Genomic DNA, 26,676 nt, shown 5'->3' with positions numbered 1-26,676 from the left:
AAGCCCTTGTGCGCGTCCCTCAGAATCTGCAGTGTCGGTTTGCCCTGTCGTCACCTCCGTACCCGTCTCCAAGAGCATCCCAACTCCTGCCTCCACAACTGCATCAACCTCAACATGTCCCACCAGAGCTTCTGCGGCCCTCTCCAACATCACCTCTTCCTCTGCGTCAGCTTCTTCAGTGTCATCAGGCCGACGCATGCCCTTCTCAGCCTCAGGCTGCCGCTTTGATTGGTCACGTCGTCTTCGTCGGCTTCAAGGTCCATCGGAGACACCGAACCGTCGTCGACTGGTCCGTCTCACGCGTAGAGGCTCGCTAAGACGTGCAGCGAAGCTTCCTGGCTGTCTTCCGCTGCTAGCTGGGATATCGGCGGTCAACTTCGCAGATCGAGAGCCTCGAGATCGTTTGATGCCGAGAAGCTGGTGGCGGAGGCATCTCATGGCTGCTGAGGGAAACTGGAGGGCGTCTGGGCAAGGCGTCGGACTTGTGTTTCCCAAAAAGGAACAACAAGAGATGCCTGAAGTTTGTTTGGGGATGATTCAGGATGGCCGAGGGGAAAGTGTGGGTTCATCTGGACGAAGCTCGCTGGATGAAGTAAGAAATGGTGCGTCAGAAGCAGCACCTGCGTCGTCTGTGGGACGAGAAGAACCACCTAGCGCGTGTTCCGAGAAAGGAGTGACTGAGAAAGATCCACGAGCCGTTAGTCGCACGTTGGCCGGACTTCCGAGACAAAATCGCTTGGCGGTACAAGATGACGAACATCGAGCAATCGAGGCAGGTGTGACCTCGGTTCCAACAGAAGAGCTTGATAAGTCTCAAGGTGATGCTGGTCTCCTGACAGCGCGCATTACGGCTCAAGAGACCAGCACGATTCAAAAAGACGCAATGCCACGCTCGGCTCCCTGTAGCTCGAACAAAGAGGATGGCACTTTGACTAACCAGACATTACCAGGATCAAGAGAGCAGAGTCTGCATCCGATACCTGGAGCTGACGCTCTCCCACCACCCACCTTGATTCCCTGTGGTGCCCGAAACCTGGACAAAGAACAGATGGCGGACGCCACCAATACGGGGCCACCAGATCTTCCTTTGGTGGAGAGTGCTGATGACGCGACTTCGGCATCACTTATTGAAGATCAGACTGAACCCACCAGTCGCAATGTGACCGATCCTGACAGTGAGGCTCGCAAGACCAGTCAGACCACTGAAAACGAAACGCCAAGTACACAGACGATGCAGCCGGAGAACGCAGACGTTGATGACTCAGACTCCACCGTGGTTAGAGATACGGGCTATCAAGAAGTCGCCGCAGAGTCGCACAAGTCAGACGCAGAGTCAGAGTCAGACTATGCGCCCGGCCGGCGACGAGTCAAGCGTCGGAGAATCATTCGCCCACTGAGCAGTGACTCGTCTGAGGAAGAAGAGCAAGCAGCTTCGCGAAGAAACACCAGAAACAGTCGAAGAAGTCCTGATGATGAGTCGGCGAAACATCAACCACCTGCCACGCGAAGCTCCCGCAGGAAAACACGGTCAAGCCTGGTACAAAAGGTGGTAGAACCTGACGATACAGATGACGGTTCTGTCCTTCCAGCAAGATCGTTGAGGAAGAGGCGGAAGGACTCTTCCAGGAGCTTGCTCAGGCAGTCCGAAGATGTGAACATACGTGCTTCTCCACGGCTGGCTGGCATAGCGCTTGTGAATGTGGATGACTCCAGAGGTACCCGTCAATATCGCTCCGTCGCTGATTGGGTGGATGACGCTCCTTTCGATGGGTTTTATCTATCATCAGTGGATAGTCATCTCGTTTCGGCGAAACTGAGGCGTTGGGCGCAGAGTCACGAGCTAAAACTTGCTCGAATGGTAGCACAAAGTAGAACGCTTACTCGGGATAGCAGAAGCCGGTCGGCGGCGGCGCTTACCCAGTGCGAGGGTAGAGTGAATGATGCTTCAGTGGCTGAATCTACCGCTGGAAGTGCATCTTCACGTAATCACGCTGACCAGAGCTCAGAAGTTTCGATGCTCTCTGAGAAGACAGCATCTCAAATGCGCCCCTGTTCTTCGAGGAACGCAAGTGACAGGGCCGGTCGGAGAGCGATGGCAGTGGAAGGAATCGAGATCGGCTCAACAGAGGACGATGCAGCCTCATCGTCACCAACACGGACAAGAAGTCTTCGACGACAGAGAAACAGCACAACACCGTCACAATCGCCAAGACAGCTGCGACACAACCTCAGAAGCGCCAGTGTTGGTAAAACTGCAGGTGGTGACCACGAATCTGAACGGAAGCACTCTCTGACGGCCGAGCGTCGACGAACGAAGGCCACAGAGACCGCAGAGCAGCCAGCTCCAGGAAACGTCCCCGCAACAAGGCGTCGTGGAACACCACTCATCGAAACCCCAGACAAGGCAGAGACCGAGTCTTCCACGACGGAACTCCGACGAACGAGAACAAGTAGGTCAGTGGATGAGGCAGAACCGGCTCTAGAAATGTGTCGACTCAAAAGTAGAGCCACCGAGACCGCAAGCGAATCGGAGGTCTCCCCTACGAGCCGACGCCGCAGATCCAGAACCAGTGAGACCTCATCAGAGACGGCAGTAGAACCGAGTGTCCCGGAAGTAGTCCGACGCCGGATGCCTACTCGTCAGGACGGTATAGAGGACGGCTCAACCGGGCTTCGATCTCCCCGAGCGGGAAGGCCTGGTCTCCGACGAGAAAGAAGGGCAGTCGAAACCGATTCCGGAGATGAGAATGCCAAGGAAGTGGGAACGAAGGTATCGCCGCTGCACCCACAGTCGCCACTAGGGCAGAAGAACTCGGAGCGTTCGAACTTGGTGGAAACGGCGTCGCCCATGAGACAGTTGAGGAGCAGGAAGTGTAGTGATGCTGTGGAGGTGGCGTCTAGTCTTGGTGAAAATCTGCAGGCTTCTTCTCATGAAGTGTCACCTGCTGGTAAGGCCGTTAACGAAGACCAACCGAAAACGTCTGCGTCCTCAGAGAAGTTGGAATTGGCGTCAAGTGATCCACCCTCTCTCAGACACCCTTCTAAAGAGTCGAGCGAAGCTTCTCATCTGCAAGTTCCGGCCAGAAACCTCGCAGTTAGACCATCTGCTCTTAGTGAAGAGCCTCGTGCTGACACATCTAACCCTATCACATCATCTGCCCTTTCATCTGTTACCATCGCTCCGACCCGACTGGCCATACACCCTGTGGAGGCTCTGCTGAGACCATCCAGAGTTCTCCGAGCGAGACCTACAGCTAGGCAGGTGTCAATGCCCGGTAGCCGGCTCAGCATGGAGCCTAGCAAAGCAGCTTCATTTGCCGGTAAGAGCGACCCTCTGGTACCGTCTGTCAGCAAGACCTATCTGTCTCAAGCTACCAGTAAGAACCCTTTGCCCACGGGAGAGGAAGGATGTAGCAACGCCTTGGCGCAACTCTCAAGCAAAGATAACGTGGTCGTAAATGCATATAAGGGCGAAACAACCCGGTCCGATGTGTGTGACCAAGCTCAGGCTAGCGAGGACATGGAGCATGAGCGTGCAGAAACCCTTGAACAGCAGCCAACAGTTGGTGGAGAAGCTGATGAAGCTGTTGACGACAATCACGAGTGGGCTGCCGAAGTATCGTCAGACTCTGACAGCTCAGGAGATAATGACAGTAGGCTGATGATCGAAGATGGCTCCATGGACATGACCCAGGACTCGACCGAGCCAAGTGCGCGTTGTGTTGAGGAAGCCCACACCGGTGATGCTGAGAGAGAAATTGTGGATGATGGTTCGCGTGATAGAGTTCGTGGGGAGGTAGCGAAGGCAGGTGTAGAAGATTCGCTGACGGATGAAGGAAGATCAGAATCTCCGAAACAAGCCCCCGCACAGAAACCAGGTCGTCTTCCTCAACGGGAGAGGAAAGGCTCCGACGAAGGAACACTTGGGAAGTTCACCAGAGTGAAACCTGGTCCAATATCGTATCCTGACACTGGCACAGAAACAAGATGTCGTCCGACAAAAGTGCGGAGGGAAACCAGAGCAGGTGACTTGACTGCGACGAAAGCAGTTGGGCGAGAAGGAGATAGCGAACCAAGGAAACGCAAAAAGCGAGCAAGCGAAGGAGTTGTCACCTCGGCTCTAACCAAAGAGGCTTATGCTCCCGAAAGAGCTGTTGGTCTCCCGACGATGCACCCTACAGCGCAAGAAAATGCAGCAGCTAAGCGGAGCTGCAAACAACAGGAACATGCAGCCAGTCAAGAAGATGAACCTGAGATGGACACGACAAGTCTACCGGACTCGGTCTCCTCATTGAAGGAGACAGTGGAGCCTGCAAGTGGTGCTCGAAAGGGTAGGAAGAAACAGAAACGTCCCTTGTCGCCGCCTTCAGATGACGTCATAGAAACAGCGACCCCGCAGATCAATCAAGACGTTGATGTGTCGGAGTCTCTTCCACAACGTCCTGCGGCGCCAAACGTCTTTGTTCGCCCATCCCGCCCTGTGTCTGTGACTGGGTCCCTGGAAGGCCCACCGAGGAAGGAAGTTGGTCGCGGCTCGCGGCTTCTGGCCAAACTCCGCAGAGCTAACAGCCGGTCATCAGCAACACCGACGCTTCCTTCTCGTGTTGGAGCATTCGCGACTAAAACTTCGTCTCAAACCCCGGTCATCAGCTCGGCGGAGACGACGACCCGTCTTGTTCCACGCATCACCCCGAGTGTTGAGGTCCAGAATGAATACCGCCAGTCTCGTCCACCGCCTGAGGATCTAGAAGCTCTAGGCGCCTGGGCGTCGAGACCTCGCGAGTCAAAGCTGCGTTCGTCTGACGGTTCAGCTGAAGCTTATCCCTTGGGAAGGAGTATGACTGGTTCAGATCTTCTGACCGAAGCGAGGGAGCGACGGAGGGCTCCGTTGAGGAAGAGCTTATCCCACAAGACTGATGCGACCTTTGAGAAATTGCAGAAGGCTTCAGGGAAGAGTGACTCCTCCATGGTTACGAAGCACGGAAGGTTAGACATGTCTTCGTCAAGTGAATTCACAAGGTGTTCTGATCCACCGCAGAAGACAAGCCCGACACATGCGGCTCCTGGTGCGTCAAACTCGGTTGGAGTGCCACCAAAGCTCAGCAACATCACAGTGGGTCGTGCCGAGCGTCAGAAACCCGCACAGCCTACTCCCGCTCTACTCGAAGAGGTAGAAGACCACCGACCACCCACCAAACGACCTCGCATGGCTCACCAGGCTGCGCCAACTACCGACGCATCATCGCGGGTCAAAACTTCCGCACCTCGAGTCACGCATCGGAAAACGTCGAAGCAGAATGAGACACAGCAGCTGCCGAGCTTTTATCAACTCTTGGAGAAACCTCCTACTCCGTCCCCTGCCATGTCGCCGGCATCAAACGCTGGGTGGTCCCAGATGTCGCCTCATCCCGGCATGTCGCCATCACCCAACACTTCGCTGCCTCCGATGTGGCCATCCGTAGCGATGTCTTCTAAGTCTAACGCTCGGCTGCCTCAGATGCCTACGCCGTTGCCGGTTGCATCCCTGCGGCCAGCAGTGCCGTGGGAAACGACGCCGGCACGGATGTCGGATACGCCGTCAGTGATGCAGCCTACAACGACGGGCGTCGAGTCTGCCACGTGTTCAACGGACGCCTCGGCGATTCTGTCAAAGATTGGTGAGTTAAGTGGGAGGGTGAGCGCGATGTACTGGCATTTTACTAAATATTTTCTCTTGAAGCGATCAGGTACCTTTGAGATAAAGTATGAAGTATACCAGGTATATCAAGGAACCATTAGGTAGCCTGACATGCTCATTCACGTACATGCAATGTGAAATGATCTCACTAGATTAGAGTATATCTATCTGGAATATATTAAAATGTGGTTAGTGTTTGTTCCTATGCAGCACTGTCCAGTTATAACAGTGGTAATATTTTTCGTCATAAATATTTGAGAAAAACTTAGTATTTCGTCGCAGGTGTGATCGTCTCCATTGTCTGCGCTAACCAACGTGCACATGTCCTGTTCACCGCCAGCTGCTGGTCCGCTATCGGAGGCCGATCTGGCGCTTCTGATTGGTCAGCTGGTGAATGAGCAGCCGAACACAGCTGGCTGGAAACAGCTGCTGGTCAGAGTGGGCGGTAGCAATGCTACGGACGAGTCCATTGTTAGGTGAGAGGACGTCTTACTGGTACCGTAAGGTGGGGCTATTTGAGACAGTGGGGCTATTTGAGACAGTATTTAAAATTGCTATAAAATAAAAACCACTTAAAAATTATGCTTAATTTTTTGCTCAGGCGATTTACTGCTCGATTCCACACCTCCCTGAGCAAAAATATCACACAAAATCAAACGATCTTCATTTTATAGCGGTTTTAAATGCTGTCTCAAATAGCCCCACTGTCTCAAATAGCCCTACTTTACGGTAGTCTATTGTTGGATTTTGTAGAGGGGGTCTTTTTATTTTGTTAGCAGGGAAGCACCTTGCTTCTAGCTGTTTTATTTAGTGCTATTTATACGTTGGTGCTAATCATTAGTCCTGAGACCAGTTTTACCAACATAAAAATAGCCACCTGCCGGAAGAAGCCGGACGCGGTCTTCTGCCTAAAGACCGCTTCACATACGGAGCGTGAACGGTATAGCCCTATCCTCTTATGTACATGCCCATCGCGTGTGTGAAGCGGTCTTACGACAAAAAATTCCGGCAGGCGGCTATTTTTCTGTTGTAAAACTGGCCTCAGGTCCTATCGCTCCTCAAATTTTAATATGATAGTACGCCCCTACCAGTGAATTTCCCTAAATAAAATGTCTTTTTGTGTTGTTGTCGTTAGGCGTTGCGTCTCGTCCCATCAAGTCAAGCCAACTCCGCCTTGGTTTAATATAACCACCCTCCTCTCCATCCAACAGTCACCTCTGCCACCGAATGGCTCTGATACCCGAGTCTCCACCGCCCCAACCGAAGGACGAGCGAGGCACCTTTGATCTCACCGCCGAGCCAGCACCGGAAGTGGCGCGTGTTTGCGCATGCGCAGTACAGCTTCAGAGACGGAACCGGCCACGACTGCAGGCGCTGTTGAGGACGGCCTGCCGCGAGCAGCTGCTGAGGAGACAACCGGAGCTGCCGGTTAGTAGGGGAGAGGTCGATGGGCGAGTCCATTTTGGTGGTGGGGGAGGTGAGTGGACGAGTCCATTTTGATGGTGGGGGGAGGTATGTGGGCGAGTCCATTTTGGTGTTAGGGATGTTAGTTGTTGAGGGTATCCTGGTGGTGGGGATTGGGATTTCACTAGGAGTCTGTTCCAGTCGCACTTCCTAACACCTCTAAACTCCTCCAAGAGCAAGATAGAGGAGGTTGGAGCAGGGCCCTCCTTGGCTTTGTATGGGGCTAGAGCTGGCACTGGAACAGGAAGCAATCTTGGAGGAGTTTAGAGGTATTGGGAAGTGCGACTGGAACAGACCCTAAGATTTGCTGAATTATTTCTCCGTCCCGCTCCTGTCCCAGCTACCCCTTCGACTGCAATTGTACCGTCTGTTTGATCTATTTCGCTGTCCCTCCCCTGTTCCAGCTGCCGGCTCGGCGCCAGCTGCTCCGCCTCCACGCTGCCCTCTGTCGGCTGTGGGGCGCTACTAGTGAGTGTCGCTCGCTGCTCCTAGATGTCGCCCTCAGACACCCGGCTGAACTGTGCTCCTATCTGCTGGCTGTTATGTCCAGCTGGCCACGGGCGTTCGGACGCAGGAAAGGTAAGGAGATGCAAATTATACAACTCACGTGGAGTTGTATTTACTTGGGATTTTTTTTTTCCTAGATGAAAAGAAAAGAATTGACTGTTACCCTATTCAACTCAACATGACATAACGCAACCTAACCTTACCAAAGCATTATAATTGCACTTGGTAGATGGAAGTTGATATGTGACGCATTTATGTAAAATGTTGTGTGGGAATCGACGCGTTTTTCCAAACCCCACAACTGTTCTTCCGTGAATTTCCGGGAATCACAAAACGCCCTTTTTAAAAAGTGTCCAATCATCCGATCCTAATCACGTGTGTTCGTTAGCTTGTGCTGCCATTGCTTAAACTGCCAAAAAAGACAAACAAAAGCGAGTAACTGTACGGTTACTCCTTTTTAAAAGTTTTCATCAAAATTGTCGGAAATTCACGGGAGAACAGATGTGGTATTTGGAAAAAAAACGCTTCGATATATGAGCGTGCAACAAACCCATGTGTTAATGTCTTTAAAGTGAATCTATCGAGACATCATGTTTATGCCAATTCATTAACTTTTTTAAAGATGGGAGGGTGCCTTTCAATATCTCACCCTCCTCCTCTCCCCCCAGACATCTCGATCTCTCCGTTGGAGCGTGTTCTTCTCTGCGTGGCTCTCGTCTCCCCTTCTGAAGACCAACAAGAGGTCATAGGAACCCTCCAGCCGCTGATCAGAGCTAGTTACGGCAGAGTTGACACAGGAGAGCTGGGAATCTGTGACGCAGAAATGCTGGCGGATCGGCTGGTGATTGAGATGACAGGTAAGAAAGAGGGGAGAGAGGGAGGGAGGTGGGGTTATGTGTGAGAGGAGTGGGAGGGATCAGGGAGAGAAAGACAGAGAAGGGGAGGTAGAGAGAAAAAAGGTAATGTGGGAGAGAGAGAGAGAGAGAGAGAGAGAGAGAGAGAGAGAGAGAGAGAGAGAGAGAGAGAGAGAGAGAGAGAGAGAGAGACAGAGAGACAGAGAGACAGAGAGACAGAGAGAGAGAGAGTGAGAGAGAGAGAGAGAGAGAGAGAGAGAGAGAGAGAGAGAGAGAGAGAGAGAGAGAGAGAGAGAGAGAGAGACATATCGATGATGATAGAGTACCAAGCTCCCTCATTCTCTCCCCAAAGAGATTCAGAGTGAATGAGGGAGTCTGGTACTCTATCACCGATAGGTCTCTCTCTCTCTCTCTCTCTCTCTCTCTCTCTCTCTCTCTCTCTCTCTCTCTCTCATCTCTTACCCACCGCCCCCTCGCCTCTAACCACACACCTCCCTCCACAGAAAGCGACACCGAAGACGCCTCTCTACAACACTGCGCCGCCCTGCTGCTCCTCTCGGCTATTCGTGGACCTAAGTGGACCAACGACTGTCCCCTGGAGAAGGCCGTGGTGCCGCTGCTGGCGAGGAGAAGTGATGCGGGGAACAGGACGATGAACATGGAGACGGGGGCGGCTGCTGCGGTCAGACTCACAGGTATGGGGAGTAAGGGGTGAGGGGGAGTGTGGGGGAGAGTTAGAGGGAGTGTGAGCTGGGGGAGTTTGGGGATTGTGAGGTGGTAATTGGGGAGTTTGAGGTGGTGCGGCTTATTGTGCTATTACGGAAGTATTGGTGGTGGGTACTTGTGACAGTGATATAAAAGATACGGAGTAAATTTCAGTGACTGGTAGCATTGCAAAACTCATACAGATGATGCGATTGCTAGCGCTATTTACCGAGCATACATATACAAACTGAATGCAGATGGATACTAAGCGAAGCTCAATGTAGACGCTCCTTGGTATAATTATGTAGGTATACTCTTTATGTGTGTGCTGGCGGTAACAGTAATGATCAGGGCTGCGGAGGTGGAGTCGGAGTCTGTATCGGTCGGAGTCGACAGTTTTGCCCGGAGTGGGAGTCCGAGTTGGAGCCACTAAACCGACTTCGACTCCGTATCGGAGCTAACGCTGCGTGGCTGAATGTCATGCCCCGCACCTATCTGCTTGACGATACTACGTTCGCTGACGTTTCGAAATCAAATTTTGTCCAAATAAGGCCATATTCTTGTTTTAGACGAGCGTATTCAGCGAAAGAAACAGAAGACGGTGGATTCGCCAGAACCTGTTTTTAATTCTGCATGACATTTTTAAAGCATGTTTGCAATGTACGGCCTGAGAAGCGAGAACGCAATAGGATCGTTTCAGGCAAAATAAAAACATCTCCACTTTGAACATTATTATCATGATAAGGATTTGGAGAGAAACGTTCGATGCCGGAGCCGGAGTCGGGAGTCGGAGTCGGATTCACCCGAAAATCCATCGACTCCGCAGCCCTGGTAATGATACCTACTAGTCGTGATCGCAGCGGTATCTACTAAAATATGCGCAGCGGTATCTACTAAAATATCTAATAAAATATGCAGCGCTATCTCTATAAATATCTACTCTTACCGCTATCTGACGTCTCTCGATGTCTCCGTTTTTTTTTTTAGGGGATCTGGCGGCGTTCTATCAGACACCAACCGATAGACTGATGGAGGAGGCAGTCTGTATCTTGGAAGGAGTGACGCTGCATGGCGCCACGGACGGTAGGTGGCAGCACGGGTGTGCTCGTAATTGATGTAACTAGGTGGCGGCACCAGTGTGTTTTGAATTGATATAGGTGGGGACACAAGTCTGGTGGTTGATATAGGTGGCAGCACCAGTGTGTTTGTGATCGATAGATGTGGTGGGTCCGCTTTTTATCAATGTAGGCAGTAGAACCGTTGTGTTTAGATCGACACGCACGGTAGCGCCAATGACAAGGCAAAACTCATTGTAAAAGATAGTGATTTCCACTGTTCGTAAATCGTAGGAAATTCCTATTCCTTCGTTGAAAACATTCCATTCAACTAGCTTGCAAAAATCGTGTTTTGTTATATCTGCATTTTATCTAACGCCGATTCTCTCTCTCTCTCTCTCTCTCTCTCTCTCTCTCTCTCTCTCTCTCTCTCTCTCTCTCTCTCTCTCTCTCTCTCTCTCTCGTCTCTCGTCTCTCGTCTCTCGTCTCTCGTCTCTCTCTCGTCTCTCTCTCGTCTCTCTCTCGTCTCTCTCGTCTCTCTCGTCTCTCTCTCGTCTCTCTCTCTCGTCTCTCTCTCTCTCGTCTCTCTCTCTCTCTCTCTCTCTCTCTCTCTCTCTCTCTCTCTCTCTCCCCACAGCCGCGTCTCCGGTCACATCTGCGGCTCGTTACGCCATTGATCTGCTTCTACGGCGGCATCTTCCCGAAGAAACCGATCGACGACTTAGACAGTGTCTGAGTGCACTGCCGGAGGTGACCGAAAACAGCGCCACCTATAGTTCAGCGGCGGGAGAAAGCGCCATCTATAGTGCCGCGGGTGATAGCAGTGCCATCTATACTGCGTCGGCAGTGAAGGACAACAGTGCCACCTATACTGCACCTGGCGCTACTAGCGTCATCTGTGGAGCGGTTGGTGCTTCTGGTGATAGTAGGGCCATTCGTGCAACAAACCTCAAAACTGGTGTCGTAGCTGCTGCCACCTGTCGGCCGGTGGACGAAGCTCGTCCCGTTACTCGTTGGTTCGGAACTACCGACGAATATTTCTGATGGCGCCATCTTGGATTTTTGGCTGTGATGTAGGTGTGTGTTTGTGTGTGAGGAATCTACTGTGAAAATGTTCATACATAACTGAAGGCCATGTAAGTTAGATGAGTCGGTTGTCGATGATGTCATGGTTGCGATAGAATGAAATGCGAAATCTGATCGGAAGAAGTCGATTTGTTGTCATAGTTCAGATATCAACCGTTTTTGTCGCATTGGTATATGCTAATCCAGAGGCAATGATGCACTGCCTGGTGGGCTGTGACGTCATAGGTAACATACTATGACGTCACTACATGAGTGACGTCAGTGACCCAAGCCTATGATTATGTTAGTCATCAATGCTCAACTGATGTATGGTATAGTTTCCACTGCCGTTTGAGAGTAAGGTTGAAGAATAAACGTGCTATTGCTTGCTACGATGCCAAATGATCGTTTCAGTGTACATCGACACAGACACATAAAGCGTGTGTTCGGCACCCGGAAAGTGTCGCACCTCGGATATTTTTTCGTCGGAAAATTAACTCCGAGAGGACGCGTTCGGCATGTCCAGTTTTAGGAAGCGTTGTTTAATATTTATTTCCAACATAGACGTTCGCCATCTCGGTCGGGGCTTGGTTGTCAGCTGACGACAAAGGAATAATATCCCTGCGACCCTGCCCTTAGGATTCTCTCCAGTTGAGGAAAATTGTCGAGATTTTTCCGTTCTTGCGATACTGAGTGTGATACCCATAGGCGCGGGAGCCGGGGGGCAGTGGGGGCAGCTTGCCCCCCCCCCCCCAACTCTGGGGCCGTGGGGGCGGTGCCCCCACAGCTTTGATACGGAATACCACACTTTTTTGCAAATGTTTTCTTTTTTTGTTGAAAAAGCCGAGGGGTGAAAAATAAGTGGCCTAAAACCGGTGAGAAAACTGGATTTGGGGGTACCCTAGGTTAATCTCTATTATGGTGTGCCCCCCCCCCCCCAGTCGGAAAGTAGTTCCCGCGCTCCTGGTGATACCAAATAGTTGTCGCTTATCAAGGAAAATCGTTCCTCATTCTTTTCACATATAGATGAGTAGTTTCAGAAAGTTTCGCAAAAATCGGAGGAGGTGAGGTTCAAAATGGTCATTTTTTGTCCCACTTGACGTGGAATGCTCCTATAGGGGCACCACGTAATAACCCATGGTCCTCGGTTCGACAGACAGTTGAACTGCCATGATGACGTCACGGGTAGTCGATACGGCGAGCCTTTGTGGACTGTTGTTGGATACCGTGGTGCACAGTGGAACCACACGAACATTATATTGCATCAGTGGGGTGTCGTTTTGTGTAAAACTGGTATAAGGGCTTGTGACTAATCGTGCCAGCTAAAATGCTGTGCCATTGGGTCGACCTCAATATAAATGATGTTTATCATATAGTCAACAAACGGGAGCTGTTTATAATAGTGACATTGTTTTCGAAACGCCCATACACGCAGCTACTTGTGATGGAAAAGCAATAAGAAGAGACGCACAAATTTATATATCAATATCGCCAAAATCGCTGTTATTTTTAATACGCAGATAAGCCGTTGAACTATTTCCCGCTGCACAGTGTACTGGGCCCACTGTGCGCCCATGTATCGTGCCACATGCCTGTAAACTTCAAGCGGCGCCCAGTCAAAGTCAATACCGTGTGTTCCAGTGTTACAGTGGCGACTTGAGGGTCGGGTCGGGACTCTATAGTGCGTCCCTGGGTCGGCTGTGAATGTTGGAGACTCGGACAGCAGCGGAGGATAGCACGGTAAGGGGTCGTGGTAGCGGTAGGGAAGTGGTCTGGACAGAAGGTACATACTTCAGGGTTGTGACCCATATTAAAAGCTGAAACAGACTCTTTTCACATTCAGGAAATCGAGCATGCTATAACCTATTCAAATACATTATAATTTTGCCCGCATCAATCGAATGCAGGAGGTGCATGCGATTAATGCGAGCGTGCTTTCATATATTTGAATAGGCTCTCGCATGCGCTTTCCTGACTGCTCTAAGAGTCTGTTTCAGGCTTAACCCTCGCCCGTATTGGTGTTTTTCCAGCCGCGAACGTATTGCCGTTTCGCCCCTGATCGAGCTAGAGCTTCGTGAAAAAAAAAACTCATGACTCGGCGTATGTCGGCTCGCATTAGCCGCGCGTTTGCAGTCTTTTCGTGGTTTTAAGCGTTCAAACATGGGATATGATGCTGCTCCCATTCATTAGGGTGGGTGTCAAGGCAGTGGCGCAGCCAGGATTTCGTTTCGGGGGGGTCATCGCTTCCAAAGCGGGCCCCCTAGTGTGCGGGCCCCCACCCATTTTTCAGAATCTCTCCATATTTCATACGCATTCTGCTGGGCGGGCCCCCTTTACCTGCACGATAACCCTGAGCGAGTTTGAATCAGAAAATTTGCATAGAACAGTAGCTCGGTAATCACCCGGTCTTCACTTTTTACGCAAATTGACCACGACAGAAATATGTTACTATGACGTATGACTTCGTATCTTTCGAGTCCGATATGAGCCCCAATTCCGCAATATGCATAGCATATTATATGCAATCGGAACTGTTGCCTGCTTCTGTCGCACAAGATTTAAAAGTAGTCCCATGTGCCTGTCCTAAGTCATCTATTGGCTGCTGTAGTAGATTGTGCTTTTATTCTTCTTCATTACGTGAATTCGCTCGTAAGAAGTTTTAACCCTCGCCGGCACAGGGGGGAGGGGTTGATGCAACCCCCTAAGGTTTTTTTTTTTCGCGAAGAACTCGCGTAAAAAAGCGGCTGATCGCGACGTAACTTCCATAGTGCGCTGAAATTCGCGCAACTTATAGAACAAGGATGGGTAACGTGCCTGTGAAGAGTCACAGCTCGATCGGGCCGGTGGTGAGCACATGGCGCGTGCTCAAAAAGTGCAAATTCGCGTCATAGACTTTACATGCATAAATCGGCTTGCAAAAATGGGCGACAATGGCTCAACTTGCCCGACACGGGTCCGGTCCCCGTGCAGTATCTCGGTAACCGTGGGTCCGATCGGCACGAGGAACACAGTATCGTGCATGAGAATCGAACGGGCTATCGAATGGTGTGCGGTGCAATGATGGCACGCGCCACGTGCACCCGTGAGGGCACTTATGCTTGAAAAATTGACGTTTTGGACGGATTTTGGACTTAATGCTATTTTTGGGTGACTGTCAGACGGAGCGGGTTCAAACAACGCTTGTTGGCAAGAGAAATGTACCTACCGCCTCTCATGGGAAAATTGTGAAAAGCTAATTGATCAAAAACAAGGTGGAACAAATTGCTGGAGAAAATAGCATTTGCTTATGACTTACTTAATTACAGGGGTTTTGCTACATAACCTGGTAGGGGAGAACGGGGTTAATTGTAACATTTTTTGCATTTTATCATCTGATGCAAACACGTTTGCAGTTAAAAAACTCTTTCTTTTATTTTCAGAAACTATGATGTTTTGTCTTTAAAATGCTGTTAAAACATTTCCGAAATAACTTATTTTTTGGGTCAAAATTGTTGTCCGAAAAAGTCAATTCATCTGTTACAATTCACCCCAGATAGGGGGTCAAAAGTAACACCACCCGGGGACATTTGTAACATGCTAATTTACAGGCTACAGCAACACAATTTTTCCCAAAACTTTGATTTAACAAAAGTATTAAACACTTGTTCATCTTCCCAGACTTGGTAGAGGCGGTTCTTCTCAGGAAAAAAGGCTTAAAACCTCGCACTTATACAGGGGTTGGATGGACCTCCTCTCCCTCGGTTTTTTGCAAATAAATCGCGTAAAAAGCTGCCGATTGCGACAAAACTTACAGCTCACCTAATTCTAGCAATGTTTCATCTCCCTTGAAAATTTGACGACTTTGACATAATGGCCACTGACCTATAACCTGTTACATTTGACCCCTGCAAAAATGTTACAATTGTCCCCGTCGCGCCTTGACATATTTTAGACGAAACTGGCGCATAAAGATGTTGCATGTACAGCATTTAATGCTTTCAATTTATGGACAACAAGCCTGCCAACGCTTACACAAAGTCTGAAGTCGATATCTTTTTAATGGCGGGAATGAGCTAATCAAATATAACGGTATGAAAATTTATAAAATGCACTCAAAAACACATTACTGTGCACAGCCATCGACATACCCGACACTTTCACTTCAAACTCCGTTGGGAAAGGCAGTATAGAATTACGCATTTTCGGTCTTAACATCAGCTCATTCTATTGGTAAGTTTATGAATTATTAACACTGTTACAATTGCCCCGTGTTACATTTGACCCCGCTCTCCCCTATGTTTGACAATTGAAATGGGCATAGATTGGACGAGCATTCAATTGTGACCAAGGTCCAATCATCGCTTTTGCATGACGAGCAACAATATTCTTAAGAATATAAATGTTTCAAACCTCTACATAGTAATTCATCGATGGCTTTCACTCTTCAATAACCTACGCCAACCTATGTCATGAAATACACTTGGCATGTTCTATAGTAGAACGCATGGTTATTATCAGACACGAGCACCTCGATGCGATGGATATTTTTTCCCAAAACCAAAATGCTTAGCCGTCAAAAGGCAATCGACCGTAATGGATACATAACCCACAGACACAAGACCAACCAAACGCCCACCGATCGAAAATACCCCTTATTCGCGTTGCGAAGCAAGCGGGTCACCCTAGCGGGCCCCATTCACCCGGGGGCTCGGGCCCTATCCACATGGGGGACCAAGCCCTATCCATACGGGGGCCCGGGCCACGTTCACCTGGGCTCCGGGCCTCGTCCACCCGGGGCTCCGGGGCCCGCCCACCAGGGGGCCCGGGCCCCATCCAGCCGGGGGCCCGCGCCCCGTCCACCCGGGGCCTGGGGTCCGTACTCCCGGGGGCCCGGACCCATCCATCGGGGGGCCCTGGCCCCATCTACCCGGGGGGCCGTGCCCCATCCACCTAAGGGGCCCGGGCCCGTTCTCCCGGGGCCCGGGCCCCATCCACCCGGGGGCCTGTGCCCTATCCACCCAGGGGCCCGTGCCCTATCCACCCAGGGGGCCCGGGCCCGTTCTCCCGGGGCCCGGGCCCCATCCAACCGGGGGTCCGGCCCCGTCCACCCGGGGCTCAGGGCCGTTCTCCCGGGGGCCCGGGCCCCATCCAGCCGGGGGCCCGGGCCCCCTCCACCCAGGGGGCCCGGGCCCGCTCTCCCGGAGCCTCGGGCCCCATCCACCCGAGGGGCCTGGACCCGTTCTCGCGGGACCCGGGGGTCCGGGCCCCGTCCACCCGGGGCCCGTTCTCCCGGTGTCTCGGATCCATCCACCGGGGCCCCATCCGCCGGGGGGCCCGGGCCCTATCCACCCGGGGGCCCGGACCCATCTACAGGGGGCCCGGGTCCCATCCACCTAGGGGGCCGGGCCCGTTCTCCTGGGGGCCCGGGCCCTGTCCACCTGGGGCCCCAGGCCGACCCCTCACCCGAGGTGTCGCAGTGGGCATTTCTCGAAGCGGGCTCGTCCGATTAGATTAGGACCTCTCTCTCTCCTCTCTCTCTCTCTCTCTCTCTCTCTCTCTCTCTCTCTCTCTCTCTCTCTCTCTCACTCTCTCTCGAGCGGGCCCCTGACAGAAATTTCGGGGGGGTCAGCTGACCCTCTGACCCCCCCTGGCTGCGCCACTGTGTCAAGGTCACCGGAAGGTCAGGTCAGGTCATTGACCTTTGATGACCTCGGTTCACTTTTTCGAGTTTAACATGTTTCTAGACCAGTTTTTTGAGCTGAATTCGAATTTAGCAACCATATGAACATTTACGAAGTAGTTTTGGTACCTTCGTAACATGTTACGAACAAGTTACGAAGCTGTCAGAGGCGGTTGCCACCTACTACGAATACCCTTACTGGTTGACCTGACCTGACCTGACCCGACCTGGCCTAAATGCATGAAGACATCATCTGTGATCAAAACTAACATGGTATTCGTGACCAGCATCCCCCAAAACCCCGTAGTAGCCACGCTTTACGACTTTCTAACAGGTCCCGATTTTCCCGACTTTTGGGTCATTGACCTGACCTGGAAGGTCACCCGATGATCTAGGACCTTAACCCGCGCCGGGCCGGGGGGGGGGGTGTTTGAACACCCCCCCTTGAGGTTTTTCGCAGATATCTCAAAAACGGCGGCGCGGAGCGCCGCCGTTTTTGGCACACCTGTTCGTGCATCTTTTCCGCACATGTTGTGAAAATTTCAGACCCATGTCACCTTAGGTCAGGTCACCAGGTCACGCCAAGTGACCTCACCTCAGAAAAAATAAGAATGCTCGTCATAGCTACACCGACTGAACGATTGCCTTGCAACTTTCAGCGATTGATTAGAGCAACACTATCTATAAAATGTATATCTCGGAATTTTGATATCGGTGACCTAAGGTCAGGTCAATTCTGCGGCCTCTCCATTATAAGTCAATGGGAGGAAATTGAAAAGCGTCTGTTTTGCACAAACGCTATTCTAGACACTCTCAAACATCGAGATGTAGGTAAAATAGACACACTGAACCAGAAAATGGCAACTGTGACCCCTCGTTATGTCCCCGAGGTCATCTCAGGTCACGAACAGAATCTAACAGTTTTTCGATGATAACTTCTGATAGAGGCGTGCTAGAGCGCTGAAAACGCCTTAGATGTGTTCGGCTCGACGTTGCGGATCGACTGATATGCAACATGACCTTTTCCGGTCAGGTCATGACCTTGACCTGAGGTCAAATTTTCAAGTTGACCTTTCAAGGTCAAATTATAGTTCATTTGACGCGTCTCGACGAGAGGAACACGATGCTGGCAAAAGTAATGTTATAGCTCTTTTGAGTCAAAAGTTATTGTCGAAAAAACGTTTTTCGTAAAAACGGCTATTTTTGGAGTTTTTGCCCTCTGGAGGCTAAACCGTTGACCTGAGGTCAAATCTGAGAACATTACTCAGAAAGGTCTGTAAAAGGGCTATCGAATGCGCTTTTTTGCGGCGCTGTAGCTCTATCGGTTGCCGAGATAGTCGTTGGCAGTTTACAAAATGTTGAAATAGTCAACATTTTACCTTTGGTGACCTCTGGTGACCTGACCTTTGACCTGACCCAAAAAATAACCGAAGTGTTTTCGTCCTTATTTTTGACGTTCTTTCGATTGCCGCTTACCGCGTGTCGCTACGTGGCCCAGGAGCCGAGTTAGAAGGGGGGGTGTTCAAACACCCCCCCGCGGCCCGGCGCGGAATCTCAGAGCACCGGCCCGGCGCGGGTTAAAATTGGGTATCATCGGCTTCCTCTCGTCACGGGCAACACGCTCGTTTTTTCCGCGAAGCTCTAGCTCGATCAGGGGCGAAACAGCAAGGGGGTCCGTTTGAGCCCCCCCCCCTTATATAGGTACAGTCCACAGCAGAAGTAATGTGCGGTTTCAGTCATGGGTGTGTTCTGCTTCTGATGCTTAGGAACGATTACCCAGACTACAATGGAACTATAGATGTAGCTTACATGAATCGTCACCCTTGCAGCTACAAGTTTATCTTTTGAAGTTTTCTTTTCGATCACTCCACAGTTAAAAATCGTCAGTCAAAACCATCCGTTGAGATTGGCAAAACCACACATTACTTTAGCGCCTAGCGGTGGGCTGTACGTTCGCGGCTGGAAAAACACCAATACGGGTGAGGGCTAGTTTTTGGAGCTGATTTTGAATTCATGTATTCATTCAATCATTATGAAGTTGTTTTGGTCGGCCTACAAAACATGTAACGAAGCTGTTAGTGCTGGCTGACACCTACCATATGTAGGTATATACCTACCATGAATAGCCGTTGGGACGCTTACTAGTTGACCTGACCTGACCTGACCTGACCTGACCTAACCCACCCGAAACGCATAAGAACATCTTCGCTGATGAAATCTTGTATGAAACTCAAAGTCAGGGCCCTGAAAACTCGTAAGACCTCACCATAATTATCTAGCATGCCTCGATTTTCACGACTGTCGGGTCATCAAACCCGACCTGAAAGGTCAACCAAAGACGTAGTACCTATATCACAAGTTGATTTTTACGACCATTGGGTCATTGACCTGACTTTAAAGGTCAACCGATGACCTAGGATCTTAACATCGGCTTTCTCTCTTCACGGACAGCAAGTTCGTTTTTTTGTGAAGCTCTAGCTTGATCAGCACTGTAAACCAAATCTACAAGTTGGCTCCTTGTTACAAGTTTGGTTCCAATTCGCATAGGCGTCACCTTGTCGATACCTTGTCGATTCACCAACCCCAGGCTTGTTGGCCAACAAACTAACAGTTTGTCTACAAGTTTGGTTCCAATTCGCATAGGCGTCACCTTGTCGATACCTTGTCGATTCACCAACCCCAGGCTTGTTGGCCAACAAACTAACAGTTTGTCTACAAGTTTGGTTCCAATTCGCATAGGCGTCACCTTGTTGAGTACTAGTCTGGGCCTTGTGAACCTACCAACTTCTGGATAGGCATATTCGTTTCCTTGTCGGTTCACCAACCCCTGGTTTGTTGATGAACTAGCCTTTGACTGGGCATTGCTAGCTTACAAATTGTCAACAAGTAAGTGTACTAACGCTCTGTTCGAGCTTGTCAACAATCGCTTTGTTTGCGTTGATAACCTTAAGAACTTACGATTCGCGTTCGTTTTCAATTGCGACGATACTGATTCAGGAAATATTTTCTATACGAACAGGTTATTTTTTGCCTGGAAGTGGTGCACAATACCAGGACTGGCATCAGTTATTGCTCAAAGGCTTGCGCTGACAAGAAACGAAATACTGATGGGTTATATAATCAATGAATGCATACACCACATCCATTCGGAAGTTTCTGGGATCATTACTATTTATTACGGTCACGTAATTAATACTATTGACTGGAGACAATTCCGAGTGCATATTTTCGAATGGATGTGGTAAATGCATGAGGTAGGTATACCCAGTGGGTATACCTATCGTGCACCGTCAGCATATAAGTCTTTGAAGCAAGAACTGCTGCGTATGTGGAAGAACATGGTTTTGTGCACCGCATCAAGCCAGAAGTATAACATGCCCGTATGACGAATATTTCCTGAACACTGACCATAACAATCATGGCAGTTGCACGATCACGCAGATAATTCGAATAAATCATGATCGCCAACCAGATTAGCTTTTACAGTTCATATATGTCCATCAGTTAAGTTAAAAGCACAAAGAGTTGAATTAAAGGCAAAAAAATGTATTTATATTCGTATATAAAAAACACCGACCGCAAAACATCTGCTCACATGTACATGCACAGGTCTGGCCCACTTACATTACTCGCGCAGGGGAAGGGAGGCGTCTCGAACGCGGGTATAGGCACGATTAGTGCGTCCCGCAGGCCAGAGGGGGCCTCACTCACAGCACGAACACCACAGTTCACAGATTTCACTTTTTACTGCACAAATGCTGGAACAGCCCTCGTCGCTGCTCCAGGCTGCACGGCGGCCGCGCGACAACTGCTGGTTCGAAACCGCCGCGCCGGGGCCCGCTAACGGCTGGCGGCGACCGCTGATTGGTCCGCCAAGTCTGACGTCATAGGCGCAGCTGACCATGTGTATGCTGACCAGCTGACTAGTACAAGCTAGGCGCCGGTTAAATAACCATGCGGCAACAAGTTTCCAAAACTGGTTAAGAAACAAACGTTGAAACAAATGTAGAGTTGGTCTGGATACTGAGAAGTTGGTGTGCATAGTAACTATTGACTCGTAGTTGTCACCTGACAAGCAATGCACCAGACAACGGCTTGTTTAAAAAGTATCAGTTGGTAAACATACCAAGAGATGATTGGTTATATTACACAAGACTTGTCAATTTGGTTTACAGTGTACGTTAGTGGCTGGCGAAACGCCAATACGGACGTGGTTTAAACCTGGCTAACTTGGCCAGATCCTATCTGATCATGAGCAGCAGATCATCAGATCATTGTCCACCTGTTTCAGAGATGGAGATACAACAACTTCAAGGGAAGGTGTACCGACTGGAGCAGGCGCTGATTGAAGAGCGCTCTGCCCGACAAACCATAGAGGAAGACATTTGGAAGGCCATCGGTGGACTGCAGCAGAACTTCTCTCGGCTCGAGGAGAAATGCGACCGTCTGCTAAAGGCTACTTGCAGCCTTCAACAAGGAGCAGCAAACAGCCTGCAGCAAGAAGAGACAAGCAGCCTTCAGGAAGAGAAGACAAGCAGCGTTCAGCAAGAGAAGACATGCAGCGTTCAGCAAGACGAGACATGCGAACTTCAACAAGAGGAGACATGCATCCGTCCGGATGGGTAAGAAATAGTACGGGTGAGAAATAGCAAGGGGTGAGAGATTCCCCCCCAGAGACTGCAGGGGGGGGGGGGGGTAAATGCAGCTGGAGTGAGAGTGGGAGGCGGTGAGACTCATGAGAGGCAGAAGGGGTCACACTGCGTGAAGCAGTTTATCATAGTGGCTGGCATTGGCGGTCATGGGACCTGACTGAAAGAAGTAGTTTCTGACTCTGGAGATTTGTAGGGCTGGCCTATATGGATGTACAGGTCTCGCGGGTTTTAGCGGTAGGTTTTGCACCTATAAAATTTAGTATACTTCAGGCCATATCTTCGTCGTCTTAACCCTATTCCTGGCGGGCTCCGCCGGGACAAGAAACTGGCGGGGGGCGCCGATTCGGCCCCCCTTCAGATCTCAAAAACTACACATCGCAGCGACAAACGGTAAACGGCATCGGATACACACGGTCAAGATCTACAATTTTTACAAAGGTCATTTTCAGGTCAGGTCAAAGATGACGTCACAGGGGTCGAAAAAGTCAAAATGGCGGCGCTAGATATGGAGAGAGTTTTTCTCGAATAACTTTCGAATTAGTCAAGATAGGAACAAACTAAGGGCATCATCGTGATCCTCTCGTCAATCCGCATCGAAAAATATATATGTTGACCTCGAAAGGTCAAGGTCAAAGGTTGACCTCAGATCACGTGACCTCGAGGTCATCATGTATATCATTCGATGCGTCTTGACGAGCTGAACACAATGAGACCATCCACGCGTCTGTATCTTGTTCCTGTACGGAGTTATTGGCCAAAAACCTTTGGTGACCTTTGATGACGTCACATGACCTCACAGCTGCCCAACAGCAAAACAGACCTCAGGGTAGTGAGGGTTTATCGTATATGAAGTCATGTATGGTATATGGGGCCATTCCGACCCGTTTTAGTGGTAAAAACAGGGAGTTGATTTTCCCCCATTGACTTATAATGGGGAGGTCGCGAAACTGACCTGACCTTAGGTCACCGATATCAAAATTCCGAGATATACAAATTGCACATACTGGTACCCTTACTAAAGCCTGAAGAGAAGAAATTGATCGGTCAAAAACTCTAGCTCTGGCGTGATTGCAAACTTTTCTGAGGTAGGGTCACCAAACCGCCTCTGGTGACCTGACCTGAGGTCAGATCAACTCAAAATTATCAGACATGTTGCGTAGAAGCCTTTTAGGAAAAGTCCGAAAATTTGAGCTTCCTAGCTCAACGCGTTTGGGAGAAATAACCAAAAAACCTCAGGGGGGGGGGGGGGCTCCTGAGGCCCCCCCGCCAGGAATAGGGTTAAGCTTTTAAGTGTTGAAGATGCCATCGACTTGTTGGTTCACAAGCCGGCTATGAGCGTGTAAAATGGCTTCATTGTAGATCGATTAGTTTCTGAGATATAACCGGAAATGTAAAAGTGCAATACCTACCGCTTAACCCTATTCCTGGCGGGGGGGCCTCAGGAGCCCCCCCTGAGGTTTTTTGGTTATATCTCCCAAACGCGTTGAGCTAGGAAGCTCAAATTTTATGAATTTTCCTAAAAGGCTTCTACGCAACATGTCTGAAAATTTTGAGTTGATCTGACCTCAGGTCAGGTCACCAGAGGCGGTTTGGTGACGCTACCTCAGAAAAGTTTGCAATCACGCCAGAGCTAGAGTTTTTGACCGATCAATTTCTTCTCTTCAGGGTTTAGTTAGGGTACCAGTATGTGCAATTTGTATATCTCGGAATTTTGATATCGGTGACCTAAGGTCAGGTAAATTTCGCGACCTCCCCATTATAAGTCAATGGGGGAAAAATCAACTCCCTGTTTTTACCACTAAAACGGGTCGGAATGGCCCCATATAACATACATGACTTCATATACGATCAACCTTCACTACCTTGAGGTCTGTTTTGCTGTTGGGCAGCTGTGAGGTCATGTGACGTCATCAAAGGTCACCAAAGGTTTTTGGCCAATAACTCCGTACAGGAACAAGATACAGACGCGTGGATGGTCTCATTGTGTTCAGCTCGTCAAGACGCATCGAATGATATACATGATGACCTCGAGGTCACGTGACCTGAGGTCAACCTTTGACCTTGACCTTTCGAGGTCAACATATATATCATTCGATGTGGATTGACGAGAGGATCACGATGATGCCCTTAGTTTGTTCCTATCTTGACTAATTCGAAAGTTATTCGAGAAAAACTCTCTCCAAATCTAGTGCCGCCATTTTGACTTTTTCGACCCCTGTGACGTCATCTTTGACCTGACCTGAAAATGACCTTAGTAAAAATTGTAGATCTTGGCCGTGCGTATCCGATGCCGTTTACCGCTTGTCGCTATCTTGCTTCGTTCTCGAGATCTCAGGGGGGGGGCCGAATCGGCCCCCCCCGCCAGTTTCTTGTCCCGGCGGAGCCCGCCAGGAATAGGGTTAAGCTCGCGAGAGCCGTATGTACCTACATACCTATGGGTGGGAGGGATGTAGGGTTTCGTCAGAAGCCATCATCTGACGTCATATTGACGTCATCTCATCCCCCAGTGACGGTGAGGACGTCACCACTCCGCCGGACGACGCTCCCAGCAAGTGTGACGTCATCAAGTCTGATGACGTCATGACCCAGGCGGCGCCGGCGGGCGGGGACCTGAACAAAAGCGATTTCAGTGAAATAAACATTAATCTGGACGCGCTGAAGGTGGTGCTGAGTAAGATGGACTGCAGGGAGATGCTCCGCGCCAGACGGGGTAAGCCTCCCGACCCGACACGGCGACCGCCGAGCTCGTGTTTTACAAGACGATACCAACTGACGTGTCTCTTCTTCCTCAGCCAATTGAAATGTAGTCACGCTGATGTATACTCTTGGATCCGACGGCTGGACAAGTCCCATCAGGCTATATGCTCTGGTCTAGAGATAAAAACTCTTTATAAAGTGACCACCGACCAACACTGATGTTGGACGGTGACCTGTCACGGTGTCACCTTTTCTCATTTATTTTCCGTCGGTGCCGACAGTCTGTCGGAGCTGGCGGTCCGCCGTCGACGGCATCCTCGACGACTGTCGGCAAAAGCTCGCCGACCGGTCAGCTCGGGGGTTTAACGCTCCAACAATGACAAGTCTGCAGCTGGTGGTAAGGGTAAAGGACCAGCCGGATATGACCTCGCTGAAGGCGCCGATCGCTGAGACGAACACCGACATCCGACTGGTCGGTGAGTCCTGTAATGGAACACACTTTACATGATCTGATGACTAATTATCACGTGACCTGTCCAATGTCCATGTGATTATTACTTTACACACAGTGTTGTTGTATTCCATGTATCCTATGACCTGTCCGTTTGATCGCTAGCTCACTGACGGTGATGCTGTATTCCAGCGGACAGTTGCCACGCCCTGGAGACAGCCGACCTGCGCGGCTTCAAGCTGAGAGTCTCTGCCCTGCGCCATCTGGCGCGTGCCAACGCCTCCAGTCTGCGTGAGCTGACACTTCCAGCCGGCATCGGTGACTGCCAGCTGGAGGCGCTGCTGGAGCCGCTGGAAGCTCTGAAGACACTAAATCTGAGCCCACCCGTGGACAGCACCGGCAAGTGGCTGTGGCTGCTACCCAAGTCGCTGAAGAGACTGGACATCACTGGTAAGAGTACCGTACGGTACTAGATTACATCGTGCTGGAACAAAGCCGCGACCATGCGGGCCGCTGCACTGAGCCATTTACAGTCTTCCTAAGTTTTTATACTGATTATTTATTTGCTGGTTGGGTTCTATAAGTCTTAACCCTATTCCTGGCGGGGGGGGGGGGCCTCAGGAGCCCCCCCTGAGGTTTTTTGGTTATATCTCCCAAACGCGTTGAGCTAGGAAGCTCAAATTTTCTGACTTTTCCTAAAAGGCTTCTACGCAACATGTCTGAAAATTTTGAGTTGATCTGACCTCAGGTCAGGTCACCAGAGGCGGTTTGGTGACGCTACCTCAGAAAAGTTTGCAATCACGCCAGAGCTAGAGTTTTTGACCGATCAATTTCTTCTCTTCAGGGTTTAGTTAGGGTACCAGTATGTGCAATTTGTATATCTCGGAATTTTGATATCGGTGACCTAAGGTCAGGTCAATTTCGCGACCTCCCCATTATAAGTCAATGGGGGAAAAATCAACTCCCTGTTTTTACCACTAAAACGGGTCGGAATGGCCCCATATACCATACATGACTTCATATACGATCAACCTTCACTACCTTGAGGTCTGTTTTGCTGTTGGGCAGCTGTGAGGTCATGTGACGTCATCAAAGGTCACCAAAGGTTTTTGGCCAATAACTCCGTACAGGAACAAGATACAGACGCGTGGATGGTCTCATTGTGTTCAGCTCGTCAAGACGCATCGAATGATATACATGATGACCTCGAGGTCACGTGACCTGAGGTCAACCTTTGACCTTGACCTTTCGAGGTCAACATATATATCATTCGATGCGGATTGACGAGAGGATCACGATGGTGCCCTTAGTTTGTTCCTATCTTGACTAATTCGAAAGGTATTCGAGAAAAACTCTCTCCATATCTAGTGCCGCCATTTTGACTTTTTCGACCCCTGTGACGTCATCTTTGACCTGACCTGAAAATGACCTTTGTAAAAATTGTAGATCTTGGCCGTGCGTATCCGATGCCGTTTACCGCTTGTCGCTATCTTGCTTCGTTCTCGAGATCTCAGGGGGGGGGCCGAATCGGCCCCCCCCCGCCAGTTTCTTGTCCCGGCGGAGCCCGCCAGGAATAGGGTTAAGATGTCCCTGTTCCAGGTCTCCATGCTTTAAATCCCCGAACTGTTAGAACATTTTACTGTTTGCTATTAGGACCTATAGATAACAGCTCAGACTGCATATGCTGTAATGTGTAGTAAAAAACAACTGACATTATTTATGAAGCCAAACAGTAATTATGTAAGAACATGTTGGGTACTGCCTGCTCCTGTGTTGGATACGGACTTTATACCAGTGTTGGATGCCGACTCTGTTACCGTATTGGATACTGATTGCTGCTGCGTTGGACACTCACTCTGTTCCTGTTGGATGTATGTACTGACTCATCTG

The 26,676-nt window shown here is 50.2% G+C and overlaps 2 protein-coding genes across 2 annotated transcripts in view; both read left to right on the top strand.

Annotated features, from left to right (window-relative positions):
- Nucleotides 1-799: 799 nt before the first annotated feature.
- On the top strand, nucleotides 800-11,729 carry LOC122372884. Its single transcript, XM_043350549.1, has 8 exons — nucleotides 800-5,657; nucleotides 6,018-6,153; nucleotides 6,889-7,105; nucleotides 7,546-7,720; nucleotides 8,317-8,505; nucleotides 9,006-9,197; nucleotides 10,195-10,290; nucleotides 10,900-11,729. Exons 1-8 carry the CDS (start codon nucleotides 884-886, stop codon nucleotides 11,304-11,306), a joined length of 6,186 nt encoding a protein of 2,061 aa, XP_043206484.1. The 5' UTR covers nucleotides 800-883; the 3' UTR covers nucleotides 11,307-11,729.
- Nucleotides 11,730-21,279: 9,550 nt separating this feature from the next.
- LOC122372887 overlaps nucleotides 21,280-26,676 on the top strand; it is a 75,927-nt gene continuing 70,530 nt past the window's right edge. Inside the window, exons 1-4 of the mRNA XM_043350552.1 lie at nucleotides 21,280-21,608; nucleotides 24,146-24,348; nucleotides 24,617-24,811; nucleotides 24,979-25,236. Of these exons, the coding sequence (XP_043206487.1) occupies nucleotides 21,280-21,608; nucleotides 24,146-24,348; nucleotides 24,617-24,811; nucleotides 24,979-25,236 (985 nt within the window). The remainder of the gene's footprint in view (nucleotides 21,609-24,145; nucleotides 24,349-24,616; nucleotides 24,812-24,978; nucleotides 25,237-26,676) is intronic.

This window comes from Amphibalanus amphitrite, unplaced genomic scaffold, assembly GCF_019059575.1.
Source record: "Amphibalanus amphitrite isolate SeventyFive unplaced genomic scaffold, NRLGWU_Aamphi_draft 001413F_arrow, whole genome shotgun sequence".
In the NCBI taxonomy this organism is placed as follows: Eukaryota; Metazoa; Arthropoda; class Thecostraca; order Balanomorpha; family Balanidae; genus Amphibalanus; species Amphibalanus amphitrite.
The sequence above is the reverse complement of the archived record's forward strand: the minus strand, read 5'-3'. Positions and strand labels throughout refer to the sequence as shown.